At 51.2% G+C, this 12,884-nt stretch overlaps 1 protein-coding gene across 2 annotated transcripts in view; it reads right to left on the reverse strand.

The window, feature by feature from the left end:
* Positions 1-2,488: 2,488 nt before the first annotated feature.
* Positions 2,489-12,884, reverse strand: part of LOC142906351 (uncharacterized) — a 34,446-nt gene continuing 24,050 nt past the window's right edge. For both annotated transcript variants that reach the window (XM_076054057.1, XM_076054018.1), the window contains 8 exons: positions 12,068-12,145; positions 10,733-10,777; positions 10,086-10,160; positions 9,569-9,628; positions 9,306-9,374; positions 8,602-8,682; positions 7,192-7,233; positions 2,489-6,629 (listed from right to left, as the gene is read on the reverse strand). In XM_076054057.1, coding sequence (XP_075910172.1) covers positions 6,622-6,629; positions 7,192-7,233; positions 8,602-8,682; positions 9,306-9,374; positions 9,569-9,628; positions 10,086-10,160; positions 10,733-10,777; positions 12,068-12,145 — 458 coding nt within the window. In that variant the 3' untranslated portion in view covers positions 2,489-6,621. The remainder of the gene's footprint in view (positions 6,630-7,191; positions 7,234-8,601; positions 8,683-9,305; positions 9,375-9,568; positions 9,629-10,085; positions 10,161-10,732; positions 10,778-12,067; positions 12,146-12,884) is intronic.

A 12,884-nucleotide genomic window follows, 5' to 3' on the forward strand; every position in this document is an offset into this window, starting at 1 on the left:
TGCATAGATAACATTTCGTATAAATCAAGGTTTATCATCTCTACTTAAACGCGTATTATAACTAAAGTACAGCTAATGCAACGTGACATAATGTTAATCTAACCAAACCAAATGGACTTACACATTTACAAAACAATCTAACGTGAGGTGGGTTATAATTTAGAACATGTTCATAAATGAGATGCTGTAATGTGGGCTTTAGGTGACTGTTGATCAAATCGCTCTCGCTATACCAGTTTGTTCTCCTCGAGCTCTGCACTGAAATATCCGCCAGGTTAGGGTCACGCTGCTTGACCCCTGTCCTCACCCAGCACCAGCAGCAGCCCCAGCGCGAGGGAGCGGCCCCCAGCTCACACAGCTGCCAGGACTGCGGCACCGTCTCCTAGCGGTGCCATTACCCCTGCAGTAGCACCGCGTGTGAACTTCCTTATGCTCCGACGCATTTGATTGACAATGTAGAGAAGTGGCACCGTGAGTAAGTGATGCTGCTCAATCTGGAGGCTCTTTCTGTGAATCAACATTGGCGATGAGTCACAACGGGACATTGTTTAGCATTTTGATTAAGGCCAGGATTGTGATTATACCATTAAGCCTATTATAGATGAGGCTAAGATGACATGGAGGGTTATAACGAGGCTTAGGGATCAGGGCTTGGATTATGACTATGGGAAAGGTTATAACATTAACATGCTGCTAGGCAGAGTCAACTAAGCCCCACAACCCGCACCGGCGTATAGAGGCCCTTATCGAGTCATGGATTGGCAAAGTGGCTGTCCATGTGTAGTGGTGTTACTGGACAAACACACATCGGTTACAGCTAGCACCCTTGGCTTACCCGCAGGGGGCTGTGGGCTTTGGATCCCCGCGTGCCTTCCCAACGGGTGGGGGCTGCGGGGTGTGCTATGATCCCTCAGAACCCCGCTCCTCGGTGGGGAATTGGTATAAAAGACGGGGAGCCAGAGAGATAGGGGCAGTGTTCACGAGCCGAAGTCCGAAGACCCAGTTGAAGACTGAAGACCGGCTAGGTAGACCCTGGAACTCCTCTGACCCGCAGTCCTTCTCAGGGCCGGCAGAGCAGGCCAGAGGTGTCACCCCAGAGCCTCAGAGCCGATGTCCTTCTAAGGGCCGGGTTCGAGAGCACGCCTCACTTTGGTGAGTGTGGGTGGGGTGAGGAGTGTAGACGTGGGGGGTACTAGAGCACGCCTCACCTTAGTGAGTGGGAGTGGGGTGAGGAGTGTAGACGTGGGGGTACTAGAGCACGCCTCACGTTGGTGAGTGTGAGTGAGGTGAGGGTGAGGAGTGTAGACGTGGGGGGTACTAGAGCACGCCTCACCATGGTGAGTGTGGGTGGGGTGAGGGTGGGGGGTGTAGACGTGGGGCCATAGAAGTACTGTACAACAGTTGATATTGTTACTTTTGTAGTGTCGTGAACACAGCCACTACTAATTTTTTTTAAAGCTTTCATGACTGCAGGGATTCATATTCTTGGTTCTTTCGGTAAAGTCACGTAGAAGGGAAACAATAAAATAATATAAATATAAAAAATCATCATCAGGTGTGGTTTTCACACCTGATGATGAGTGCTTGTGTTGCAGTCGAAACGTCGTGAGAATTTTATTGTTTTATATTTTTATTATTTTATTGTTTCCCTTCTACGTGACTTTACCGAAAGAACCAAAAATATATATCACAACTGTAAGCGGAGACAGTTAAATGTCTCTGTGGGTCGCGCCAGCTACAGTGCTGGAGGGGCGCCGGGTGCCCCGATTGGACGCGCTAAGGGCACGTGACCAGGAGCGGGCCTCAATTGGACGAGCTAAGGTCACGTGACGTGAAGTGGTGCCTCAATTGGACGAGCTAAGGGCACGTGACCGAAAGCAGGCCTCGATTGGACGAGCTGAGGGCACGTGACCGGAAGTGGACCTCGATTGGAGGAGTCAAGGGCACGTGACCTGAAGCGGTGCCTCGATGGGAGGAGTCAAGGGAGAGTAGCCGGAAGCGGGGAGCGCCGGCCTTTATACAGCAAGGGGCGGGGGCCACGAGACATGGGGGGCGTCAGTGGGACTCGGGGCTCGTGTCGGGGGTCACGAGTGAACAGGCACGTGCATAGTGAGCAGCCTAGGACAAGTTAGCCCCACTTAGCAACAGAATCCGGTGTACAGTGAATTGTTTAATAAACGCGTTGCCTCCTACAACAGTGTGTGTGCGCCTCAGTCGACATAGGGGCCGTCCATAAATGACGTCACGCACCTGGGGGGGGGTGGGTCAGACATTTGGGACGATGTGTGACGAGGTGGTGGGGTTCAGAAATGTGACGTCACATCAAAATGCAGAACTTTAATGAATATTGAATTGCTATAACAACACTAATTGTCATAACACTCCTACAACATCAGAGTGCACATTAAATACGCACTACAATGCCAATAGTTTGAAGCGATTTGAAGCTTGTTTTATTTTCAAAATATGAATATGGTTTTGGGGGGGAGGGGGGGCAGAGCTTTGTGACGTCATATTTGAGGGAGGGGGGGGGGCAAAAATCGCGTCATGTCATTTATGGACGGCCCCATACACTACACTTGCCATCATGATCAAAGTGGCCTCGCTGCCTATAACACCCATCATGGCGCGGACTGTACGTGGAATACTTTGGGTACCAGTGGACACTGACACAACATCGACAACGAAGTCGAGGGGCCCCAGATCAACATTGAGACTCAACAGTTGTTGGGAGTCTCTCGACGAGGGTTCGAGGGGGCCCCACGGCTTCTGAGAAACACAAAGCAAGGATCGCCTCACGGATTCGAGTCGTCCGCTTTCTGGTGAGACAGCATTCCGCTGTCTCCATCGCCAACAACGCGGAGACTCCCTAAGCGGAGGCATCACGGCCCCTGCCCTCACAACGTGGACCAGCAGCAGATGTGGGAAGCCAACATGCAGCAGCGCATTTCTCGCTGCAATAAATCTCAACTCATCGTGCGTTCAACCAGTCTCTAGATCACCCCTCCGAACAAACAACACGACTGTGTTTGGCACGGTCACGATCAACAGCAAATGTGAAATAAATAAGAATGACGTGACTCATTGTTGTGTCACCGGCCACAGAAGTCGCAGCAGCTACTGGTGAAGGGTTCGTGTGAAAGGACGGAGCTGAGGCACGGGCAGAATGTGCAGCTTCAGGGTGCCTGCTGGGGGCAGCGACACCGCGAGAGGCCGGGCAACTCGGAGTCCGCTTGTGCGAGCGGCACCGCCGATTTAACTCCGCGCGCCGCACCCTGGGGCATGTGGCCGCGTGGAGATTCGAGCCAATCACCGCCAGCTTGGCGTGGCCCCAAACAAAGAGGTCGTGATGCAGGCTGCATTACTATAGCAACACAGCCATTCCTTACGAAAGAATGTCTACTTCACTAGTTTTAAAATGCTTAAATGAATGTATAATATACATTTTGTAAAGAGCAGAAACAATTAATCCCGATTATCAACATCGTTGGAAATCGCCCCCTCACATTTTCTCGTCCTGCGCCATACAAACTGTTAAATCACGAAGTGTGATGCGCGTTGGTGACTGTTCACTTTCGTTGAGCGCTTCGTTAAGGGGAGCGCCGTGCACAGTTTGGGTCAAGCTGAGGCCACCTCCGCTTCGGATTTGATGTCACAATAACCCAAGCAGCGTTGCCGCCAGCGGATAGTCTGGTCCCTGTCATAGGGATGTGGAATTTCCATTGCGAGCTCAGGTCCATTAACCGAGTAGAGCACCACGCAATGCTTGTTTGAGCAAGACGACTGTGACTGGTCGTTTGAATGGACATGGTTATTGTCAATGAGCTGCAGCAATGCAACATTATTATATTGGATAGCGAGCAGCTCAGATGCAATACACATCACGGTTTCCCAATGTTTAAGGCAAGAGACAAGGGGATGTCTCTCTGTCCAAACAGAGGATATTTGTTTAAAAAAAAAATACAAAACCCTGAAGCAATCCCTACAAAACGTGAACGCACCTTTTACCAACTTTGCCAGAGTGAAAGGTTTTCGTAAAAAATTGTCAACAAAATACATTCACAAAATATATGAAAGCCCCACCTCCAAGGTGTTTTGATACAATTATACAGCCCCAACCAGAGTGGAAGCTCTATTGATGTACACATGGTTTGTCAGCTTGTTGGTGCCGGGCAGCCCCACAACACACGATGATGTCACCTGTGGCAGACTCCTCAAGTTGAGGTGGGTTATAATTTAGAACATGTTCAGAAATGAGTGGCTGTAATGTGGGCTTTAGGTGACTTGATCAAATTGGTTTCACTAAACCGATTTGTTCTCCTCAAGCTCTGCACTGAAAAATTCCCCAGATTGGGGTCACGCTGCCACTGCGCACCCTGCAAAACGTGCTCACGTTAGCTGTGGTGGTCGCACTGATGTCGTTTCTGTTAGTGCGTCACATATTTGACTTGCTACAGACTGAACGACAGGTGGATAAAGGTCAGATTTATGTAAAGGTCAAATATGTGAGCATCAATCGAAGATGACCGCTACACCGTGCACAAGCACAGCGCTGGGTGTGGTGGTTAATTGGGCAAAGTGGATAGTTGATGGTCAGATATGCAAGGTTGTACTGTATATACATTAAAAACAATATAAATAACATTATAAATTATAAATGAGCACATTTTGCCTTAATGGAGAAAAAACAGGGTACCCTACACAGAATGCACTGCAGCACCCAACACCGACTCGGCAAGCCCACAGTCTGAGTGCTCACGGTTTTATGATTTATGGTCAGACGTCACGAACGCATCTGCTAATACGCAATGAACGGCGCATGCTATTCTGTGGATTAAAACCCCCACCAAGAAAACATGTAACTTCATATATCCATTTCAAAACACACTTTTCTTAAATTTTACAAACTAATAATCTGACATTGGCTGACCAATATGAAAGCCCTCAAAGTGACACGTGCCGGGTAATGTGTAACGGCTGTGGTAACACGTGGGATGTCGCTGTCGAACTCGCAACATCTTCACGATTTGTGCTTGTGGAGGGAAACGGCTGCCCGTGAGAGAGAGGGGAGGAGTAGAGAGGCCGGGTCGAGATGAGAGGGCACAGGGAGCGATGGTTGGCAACTGAGAGGGGATGTTGGGTCGTTAGGTGGCAGTGATATTTAAGTCAACTCCACTTGGAGAATTCCTGTTAATTCATGACAATTCATGCTGCATTCTCTACGTACGTATGTTGAACTTCTTTCGCATCGTACGTGGCCAACCGCGTTAATCGCAGGACAACTAGAAGTATTTAATCAGAACTGCAATGGTCTGAGAAAATGAGCCTTGTGCCATGAGATGCCACGTGTGGTGAATTGAGTTCTCATTTTACGATCAGATCCTGCTGCTTCCTGTGCCGGCTCACATTACCACAACGGCCTCAGTTTGCTTGTAATTGTATTTGAAACATAATGCTGTTGATATAATGATTTAGATATTACTGTTGTCCATTGCATGAACGGTAGTAATTTACATTCTATAGCTGTGAGTCTTGGAATAATTTTAGAGATGCGGTGCTTCCAATGACTGCCACGCACTGCCCATTGTTCGGGTGAATAACTTCGCGTGGAGGTGACATGAACATTAGGTGGTCAGTCACAGACGTTGACCGCGAGAGGTGGAGAGAGTTGAACGCCAAAGCATCACTGGAGCCCCCACAGTGCCACGGTTAAGGGACCGGTGGTGATGATGATGCCGATGTCGGACATGGAGGCATCCGATGGCATCGTGGTTTGAGAGCTCAACTCACCATGACGGGTCGCAAGTTGAAATCCTGATCGGGCAGGAACTGAACGAATCTATATTCCCATTGGGGTTTGTAAAATTGGTTTGTAGGAAGTCAGTCGCGGTTGTGATAATGAGAAAGTGTTCCCTGACCTGTTACTGTGGAATTTACAACAGCAATGAGTGCTGTCGTGTGAGGATGGCAACATTCTAACTCAGACTTCTTATTAAATACAAATTAGTAAATTTGAGGAACGATTACTGAATATGAAAATGTAATATTTAAAGACAATAAATACATCATACGCCGGTGCCTTAACCTAAAGCTAACAACTAAAATAGTTAAACTCGAGCCTAAAACTAAAGACTGAATGATAACAAAACTTTGAAAATAAGTTCAATTTAAACAACACCAACATTCAACCGCAGTGGGAGGAGGCACAGCGAGCTGCCAGCCGAGGCGAGTGGCTGGGATGGTGACTCAGAGAGACATCACCACCACGGGAACTTATCCCAGCTCCAGCCTCCTCCTGGAGGTGCGGTGCTCAGTGAGGTTGCTTCTGAAGGTGTGGGGCTCAGTGAGGTTGCTCCTGAAGGTGTGGAGCTCAGTGAGGTTGCTCCTGAAGGTGTAGGGCTCAGTGAGGTTGCTTCTGAAGGTGTGGAGCTCGGTGAGGTTGCTTCTGAAGGTGTGGTGCTCAGTGAGGTTGCTCCTGGAGCCATGTTTCTTGGTGATGTTGTCACTGGAAGTGCAGGGGAAGCACCGAATGTCCCGAGCTGCTCTCAGGGTAGAATCCGTAGGAGAGAAGGAAGAGCAGCAGCTCCTTGACCTCGAGTTTCTCTCCCCACAGCCCTGCACCTAGGCCGCTGTGATAACACCGCAATCACACGGGAGACAAAAAACTATCCACATTAAGTTAAAATAATAATTACACGATGAATGTGTAATGCTCCTTGAGCTGTGGCCTACGTGTAATGTGCACGAAGTAAAATTTTAACTATGACCTATCAAAATGAAACGCGTGTGTTAAATCAGCATGCGCTATAATTCATTATCTCTATTGCAAGGGACCGGTGAGTTACTGGAGCTGAAAAGGAGGTAGTCATTGAGTCGCTCATTTAATTTATTTGCTAGGGATTTTAAAATCCATCGTGCAGTCTCGCGTACAGCCACCTGACGGCGCTACTCTCGTGAGAACATGAAGATGGAACAAAAACTGAGAAGCACACAAATCGGGTTGGGAAGCGCTGGAGCCGAGGCGTGGGACCGCTGTCCGTGTCGTCGCGCCGTAGCTACGGAGACCGTGCTGTCAGTAAATCTGAGATGGGCGATGTTCCCCCCATCTCTGGCTCTCCTTGATCTCAGCGTTGCACATCCTCTGTGTGCCCCCCCCCCCCCGCTGCTGCTGTGGTGAGCGCGCACACTCACATCTGGTGCTGCTGTACCCCCCCTGGCTCGCTCTCCGCCTCCCTGGGGACAAGGGCAGGGGAGGAGGCAGCACGTGACTCAGTGGAGCGGACGCACAGTAGCACAACCACAGCAACCACAACCACAGCAGCACAACCACAGCAACCACAACCACAGCAACCACATCAACCACAACCACAGCAAGCACAACCACCACAACCGCTACCGCAACCACCACAGTCATTACCACACAACGACTGCAACCACAACTGCTGCCAAAACCACCACAACTGTAACCACCACAGCTACAATCACCGACAACAACCGCCATTCGCCACTAGTTGGCGGTAATGTCACCACAGCGCATGTGCCAGGCTATGTGCACTTTAATGCCACGTGAAGTGTCAAACGCCCGCCTGGCAGGAGGTCGGGGGACAATACCAGAAAGTGCATTGGGTTGACTGAGATGACTGGCTGACAAACTACCTGTGCCTCTACTGTGCCAACTTGCTGTGTTTTAGCCTAATGGCTCTGCGCTCATTGTTGTGAGCATTGCTCCTCTGCCTTTTATTGTTGCTAGAGGGTGACTACATCCAACTGCCCAGTAACGTCCTTCACGATCCTCCTCCATAGAGGCCGATCTTGATACCGCTGGTACCAATCATTGACAAGTCCACTCAGCTCCCTTTCCTTTCGTGCCACATCATTCCATTGCTTCTCTAATAATAATTATTAAAATGTATAAAGCGCCCTTAAACAATAGTTAACAGGGCGCTAGCCCGTGTTACACCCGTTTAGCCCCCTCTATCTAGCCGAACAAAAGCTGTTGATGCTTCTTGTAAGGTGTGGGAGTACACACACTTTACCCCATCACACCGCGACCTGCCGATTGACTGTGGCGTACCCATTGACACTGCTCGGTGGACAGAGGTGGGGGGGGGGGGGGTTTAAGAAACTTGTAGCATTGTTTCAACTGCTGGCGACTTCTGGATTGCAAATGCAGTGCGCTACAAATAACATGCACATAAGCTGGCAGATGTGGCACACAGAGCAGTACAGCCTGTCCTGTTCGTGTGTGCACATGTGTGAGTGTGTGTGTGTCTTTGTGACAAAGACACAGAGCGGTAGTGCAACATCTGCGCTACAAACCAGGTGACTCAAGTTCGATTCCTGCTCACGGCCAACACCAGTGATGATCTGAACCGGTTCTGGGGCTCCCCGAGGTCGACTCAGCCTCAAAGTAGTACCTGGTGCGGTGTGTAAACATCACTACTATGGAGACAACGGTGTGGTGCTGGCCACCCAACCACCCTTCCTGTGCCGTCCCAGCCTTCATAGGTGTTCGCTAACAGCACTTGCTCCAACAGTATGTTAAGGCTATACGGGGAATCTTTGTTTTTTGTGTAATACATCTGAAGCGCTGGTTCTCACGTCTTCGCAAGTAGAGGATGACCAGAACCAGTACCACCGGAACCACCAGAACGACCAGCACCACTGCAACCACAGCTCCAGCTGGTAGAGACACAAATACAAACACGAGTGTCAACACACACACATTCACACGAGCGCACAACTGTAGCGGCCAGAGTCGTTTTAAAAGGGGAGGGCCCGGCGTGAGCCCCGCCCCACGCGCGGTCCCCGCTCAGCGCCGTGCAGCGACACTCGCCCTGCCCGCTCCACTGCAGAGGAAACCGTTCCATGCAAGCGAGGAGTGTCACATCGACCATGGCAGTGAACAGCGCTTTGTCCGTCCACTGTTGGATGAAATGATCCCTGCGCCGTCGGTAACGGGGGTTGTTTAGCCATACTTCACCGCGCTGGCCACTGCTGGTTGAATTGACGGGACACCCAGTGCCGGGTCAGATGCCGCTCGCCACTGATGTTAGCCGTGGCTGGAAATCGAACTTGCCGGGTTACGTCGTGCAGTGCGCTAACCACTGCACCGCCACTCCACCTCTATACGCACATAATTTGGCTATATGACACTTCAACGATTCCCACGCGAACGCTTCTACGTTTGTGCGAAGAGCACAGGGATCGATCCTGTTCGACGAATCATGAGCATTGACGGCGCGTGTTGTGTGTACTCGTGCTTGCGTGCGCTCCAGGTCACGTGTGCGTGTGCGCGCACGTACCCGGCATGCTCGCCGTGTCCAGGTGCTTGCAGGCGGCGATGTCCAGGGTACAGTTGCGGTGGTCGCACTCTGCACCGATGGACAACAACACCAAGAAGGAGACAGCACGAGCACGCGGTGAGGCATGGCCACCGCTCAGCCACTCACCCCCAGGTTTTCACCCTGGCCCGGGTGCTGTGCTTAGGAACGTGGCTTAGGTTTTTAAAACAAATACTTGAGCGTTGTCTGTGTGTCCTGCGAAGGGCTCACGGTGCGGGACTCACCAAGTGGGTAGTCGGTGGAGACGAATGCGCACAGCGTGAGGTTGAACACCCGGTGAGACGCTACACACGAGGCACACACACACACAGGGCACCCAGTGAGATATATCCACACACACACAGGGCACCCAGTGAGAAATATCCACACACACACAGGGCACCCAGTGAGAGATATCCACACACATAAACAGAGCACCCAGTGAGAGAAATCTACACACACACAGGGCACCCAGTGAGAGATATCCATACAGTTATATAAATATAAAAACATAAATTCTTATGCAAGCATGTCGATGCATGTATCGTGAGCATTAAGAGTCGGAATGAATCGATGGATAGACGCGGTGTACCTACAGCCCTCATCAGTCTCCCTGCCCTACACGGGAATCGTGCTCTCAGCCACCAGGGCGCTCGCAACACGGCCCAGCCTCGGGTCACGGGGGAGTGGGGGGAGTGGGAGCTGTGGAGGCATGGGTGGGTGGAGGGGTAGCAGGGGGAAGGAAGGAACCTCCCTGCTCACCGGGGTTCTGAGCGAGCTCGTGGTGGTAGTTGTGGAAGCATTCCGTGTTGTTGAAGCAGCTGCTGAGCGCGCATTCTGCACAGAGGACGCACAGAGACGCGACTGAAAAACGCTCATGCACAGAGGCACTCACAGCATTGACAGCGCGCTCTCAAATAAAAGTGACAATTATTCAACCCAGGTAAACCTCGCTCAGTCTGATGCTTACTCTTTAGGATGGTCCTGCATTGGGATGTTAGTTAATTTTTAAACAATAATGCAATATATGTGTACACTATTTCACAGACATAATTGTCCGTGACTCTGAAGCACGGGGGTTGTTAGTGGTCAGGTGAAGTTTGGAAAGTGCTTTGATGGATTTGGGGATGGTAGTAAGTTTGTTCAGGTTCAATAAAGAGCCCAACTGTGCTCTTGGCTCCTGTAAAAGACAATCGAGTTGGCCAGTGGTGGTCTTTACCAAGTTGTACAAAGAGCCAGTTGCCTCTAAACTCTAAAGGGTTTTTTTATGAGGGTGGAAGTCGGGCCTGGGCAGTTGAGATGGCATGGGAACACCAACAGATGGGTCACGCTGGAGACACGACAGAGGAGGTGTGGATGGGTGGGTGAGGGTTGGTCAGCCGTGGTGGGATTGGAGGAGAGATACTCACCCACAAGGTCGTCGGAGACGTGCGGCCGCTTCAGCAGGGCTTCAGCTGCATTGGGAGGAGGGGAGAAACACAAGACACGCACCGCTAGTACAGCCGCCACCAGACTCATGGGGCAAGTGCTGTTAGTGAGCACCTATGAAGGCTGACGTGTCACATGAGTGGGTCGTGTGGCTACCCAGTGCTGATGTTTACACATTGCACAACGGAGGCCCAGGACTGGTTCAGAGATTACTCCCCACTGATTGCTACCGTGGTCAAGCATCAAGCTCAGGTCACCAGGTTCAGAGCACGGTGCGCTAACCACTGCACCACCACTCATCCACACAACCAGGCACCCCTGGTCTCACCCATACCCCGCTGTGACCCCAGTTCCACTTCTGGTGGGGCTCCCCTCCTCACACTGACACCACACAGCTCAGGATATCACAACGCGATGCAGTATGGTACACGAGCGTCTCCGTGGGCAGTGGAACACACACCGGGAGTGCGTGCCGCTCTACTGCACGGTGCCTGACAATTTGCCTGTACTGCATTGAGAGCGGTGCTCCAGGCCATATGGGAATTGTTCAAAATCCCCTCAGTTCCTTGCAAGTGTCGCCATAGCCCATGCAGCATACACGTCGTGTTCACAGGAATGTAACCCGTGTGGTGTTTTACATTTCACAGCAGCAGATGGAGTGGCACTTTTTTAAAAATCTCACAATGGCCAAGAAACACATTTCATCAACTACCATATTGTATCGACTCTTCTTATTCAATAAATTAACTTAATTAACTTCAAGACTGTACTAATGATGACCCCTACGTAGCTATGCGAGTTAACGATTTGATTTTATGGGAGACACAATTCAGGCATTACTGGGCACCATTTGGTGACATTGACAGTGGAAGGCTCTGTAATTAAGAGTGAGCTGAAGTGAATGCAAAACAATTTACAGTCAATTTGTGGACAAAGGCCTCCCCATGCCGTATCGGTCATGGGTGTTGTTTGACCATACTTCACCAAGCTGGTCATTGTAGGTTCGTGAAGGTGCCAGGACTGGTTGAGATGCAACTCGCCGCCGACGTTCGCCGTGGCTTTTGAATGGACCTCGGGCTGCAGAGTTCACATCGCGGTGGTGCGCCGATCACCGCTATGGCTATGACTACGCGCTGTGCCTGTGGCTATGGATTGCAGTGGTGTCTCCCCTGCGAGGGAGCGAGGATCACGCCGGGTTGGCCCTGAGCGGTGCCGCTGTGCGCCGCTCACGGGCAGCCAGCACACGGAGTGCACTGGGCCAGCCCCGGCCCACGGGAGCGGGCGTGGTGAGACGCCAGCAGCACCGCTGCACTCACCCTGAGTGCGGACGATGTTCGACCACACCCTGTTGAAACACTCGCGTTTGACCTTCAAGTAGCCCTGAGCCTTGCAATCTGCTCGCACACGCGCACACCCGCAAAGATCGCGGCGTTCACTCAGAGACTGCTGGGACAGCTGTTGCCACTGAGCAGCTATTGAGAAGGGCAAGGCGCCCCGAGGGGGTGTGGCCAGCACTGTGCGCGGCCATCTTTGTCTCCGCAGTGCTCATGTTTTACACACTGCAATAGGTACCCATTGGAAGGCTGAGTGGACCCGGAGGAGGTCCAGGACAAGTGCAGACACGACTTGTCACTGATATTAGCCCTGCTCAGGAGTTGACCCCATGTCACTTGGTTGATAGTGGAGCGCGCAAGCCACTACGCTACCAATCCCTCACATTCATACAAAAACAAAGATCCCCCGTATAGCTTTAACAGACTGTAGGAGCAAGTGCTGTTAGCGAGCACCTATGAAAACCGGCACGGCACCCGAGAGGGTGAGTGGCCAGCACCACTGCTGGCCGCTTTTGACTCCCTAGTGCCGATGTTTACACATCATATCAGGTACTCATTTGAGGCTGAGTCGAACTGAGGGAGGCTCAGGAAAGGGTTAAGATAATCGCCACTGCTGTTGACCGTGAGCGCGAATCGAACCCAGGTCGCACAAGATCATAGCGGAGCGTGCTAACCGCTCCGCAACCACTCCCCCCCGTGCATACACACAAGCACATGCCCACAAGCCTCACAGACCAGTGCTATGTGAGAATGTTTGTGAATTAATGCATTGAAGTACTTAATACGTGTGGGGTCTCCA

Source organism: Petromyzon marinus, chromosome 1 (assembly GCF_048934315.1).
Source record: "Petromyzon marinus isolate PM22_M1 ecotype Great Lakes invasive population chromosome 1, UKy_Petmar_22M1.pri1.0, whole genome shotgun sequence".
Lineage (NCBI taxonomy): Eukaryota > Metazoa > Chordata > Hyperoartia > Petromyzontiformes > Petromyzontidae > Petromyzon > Petromyzon marinus.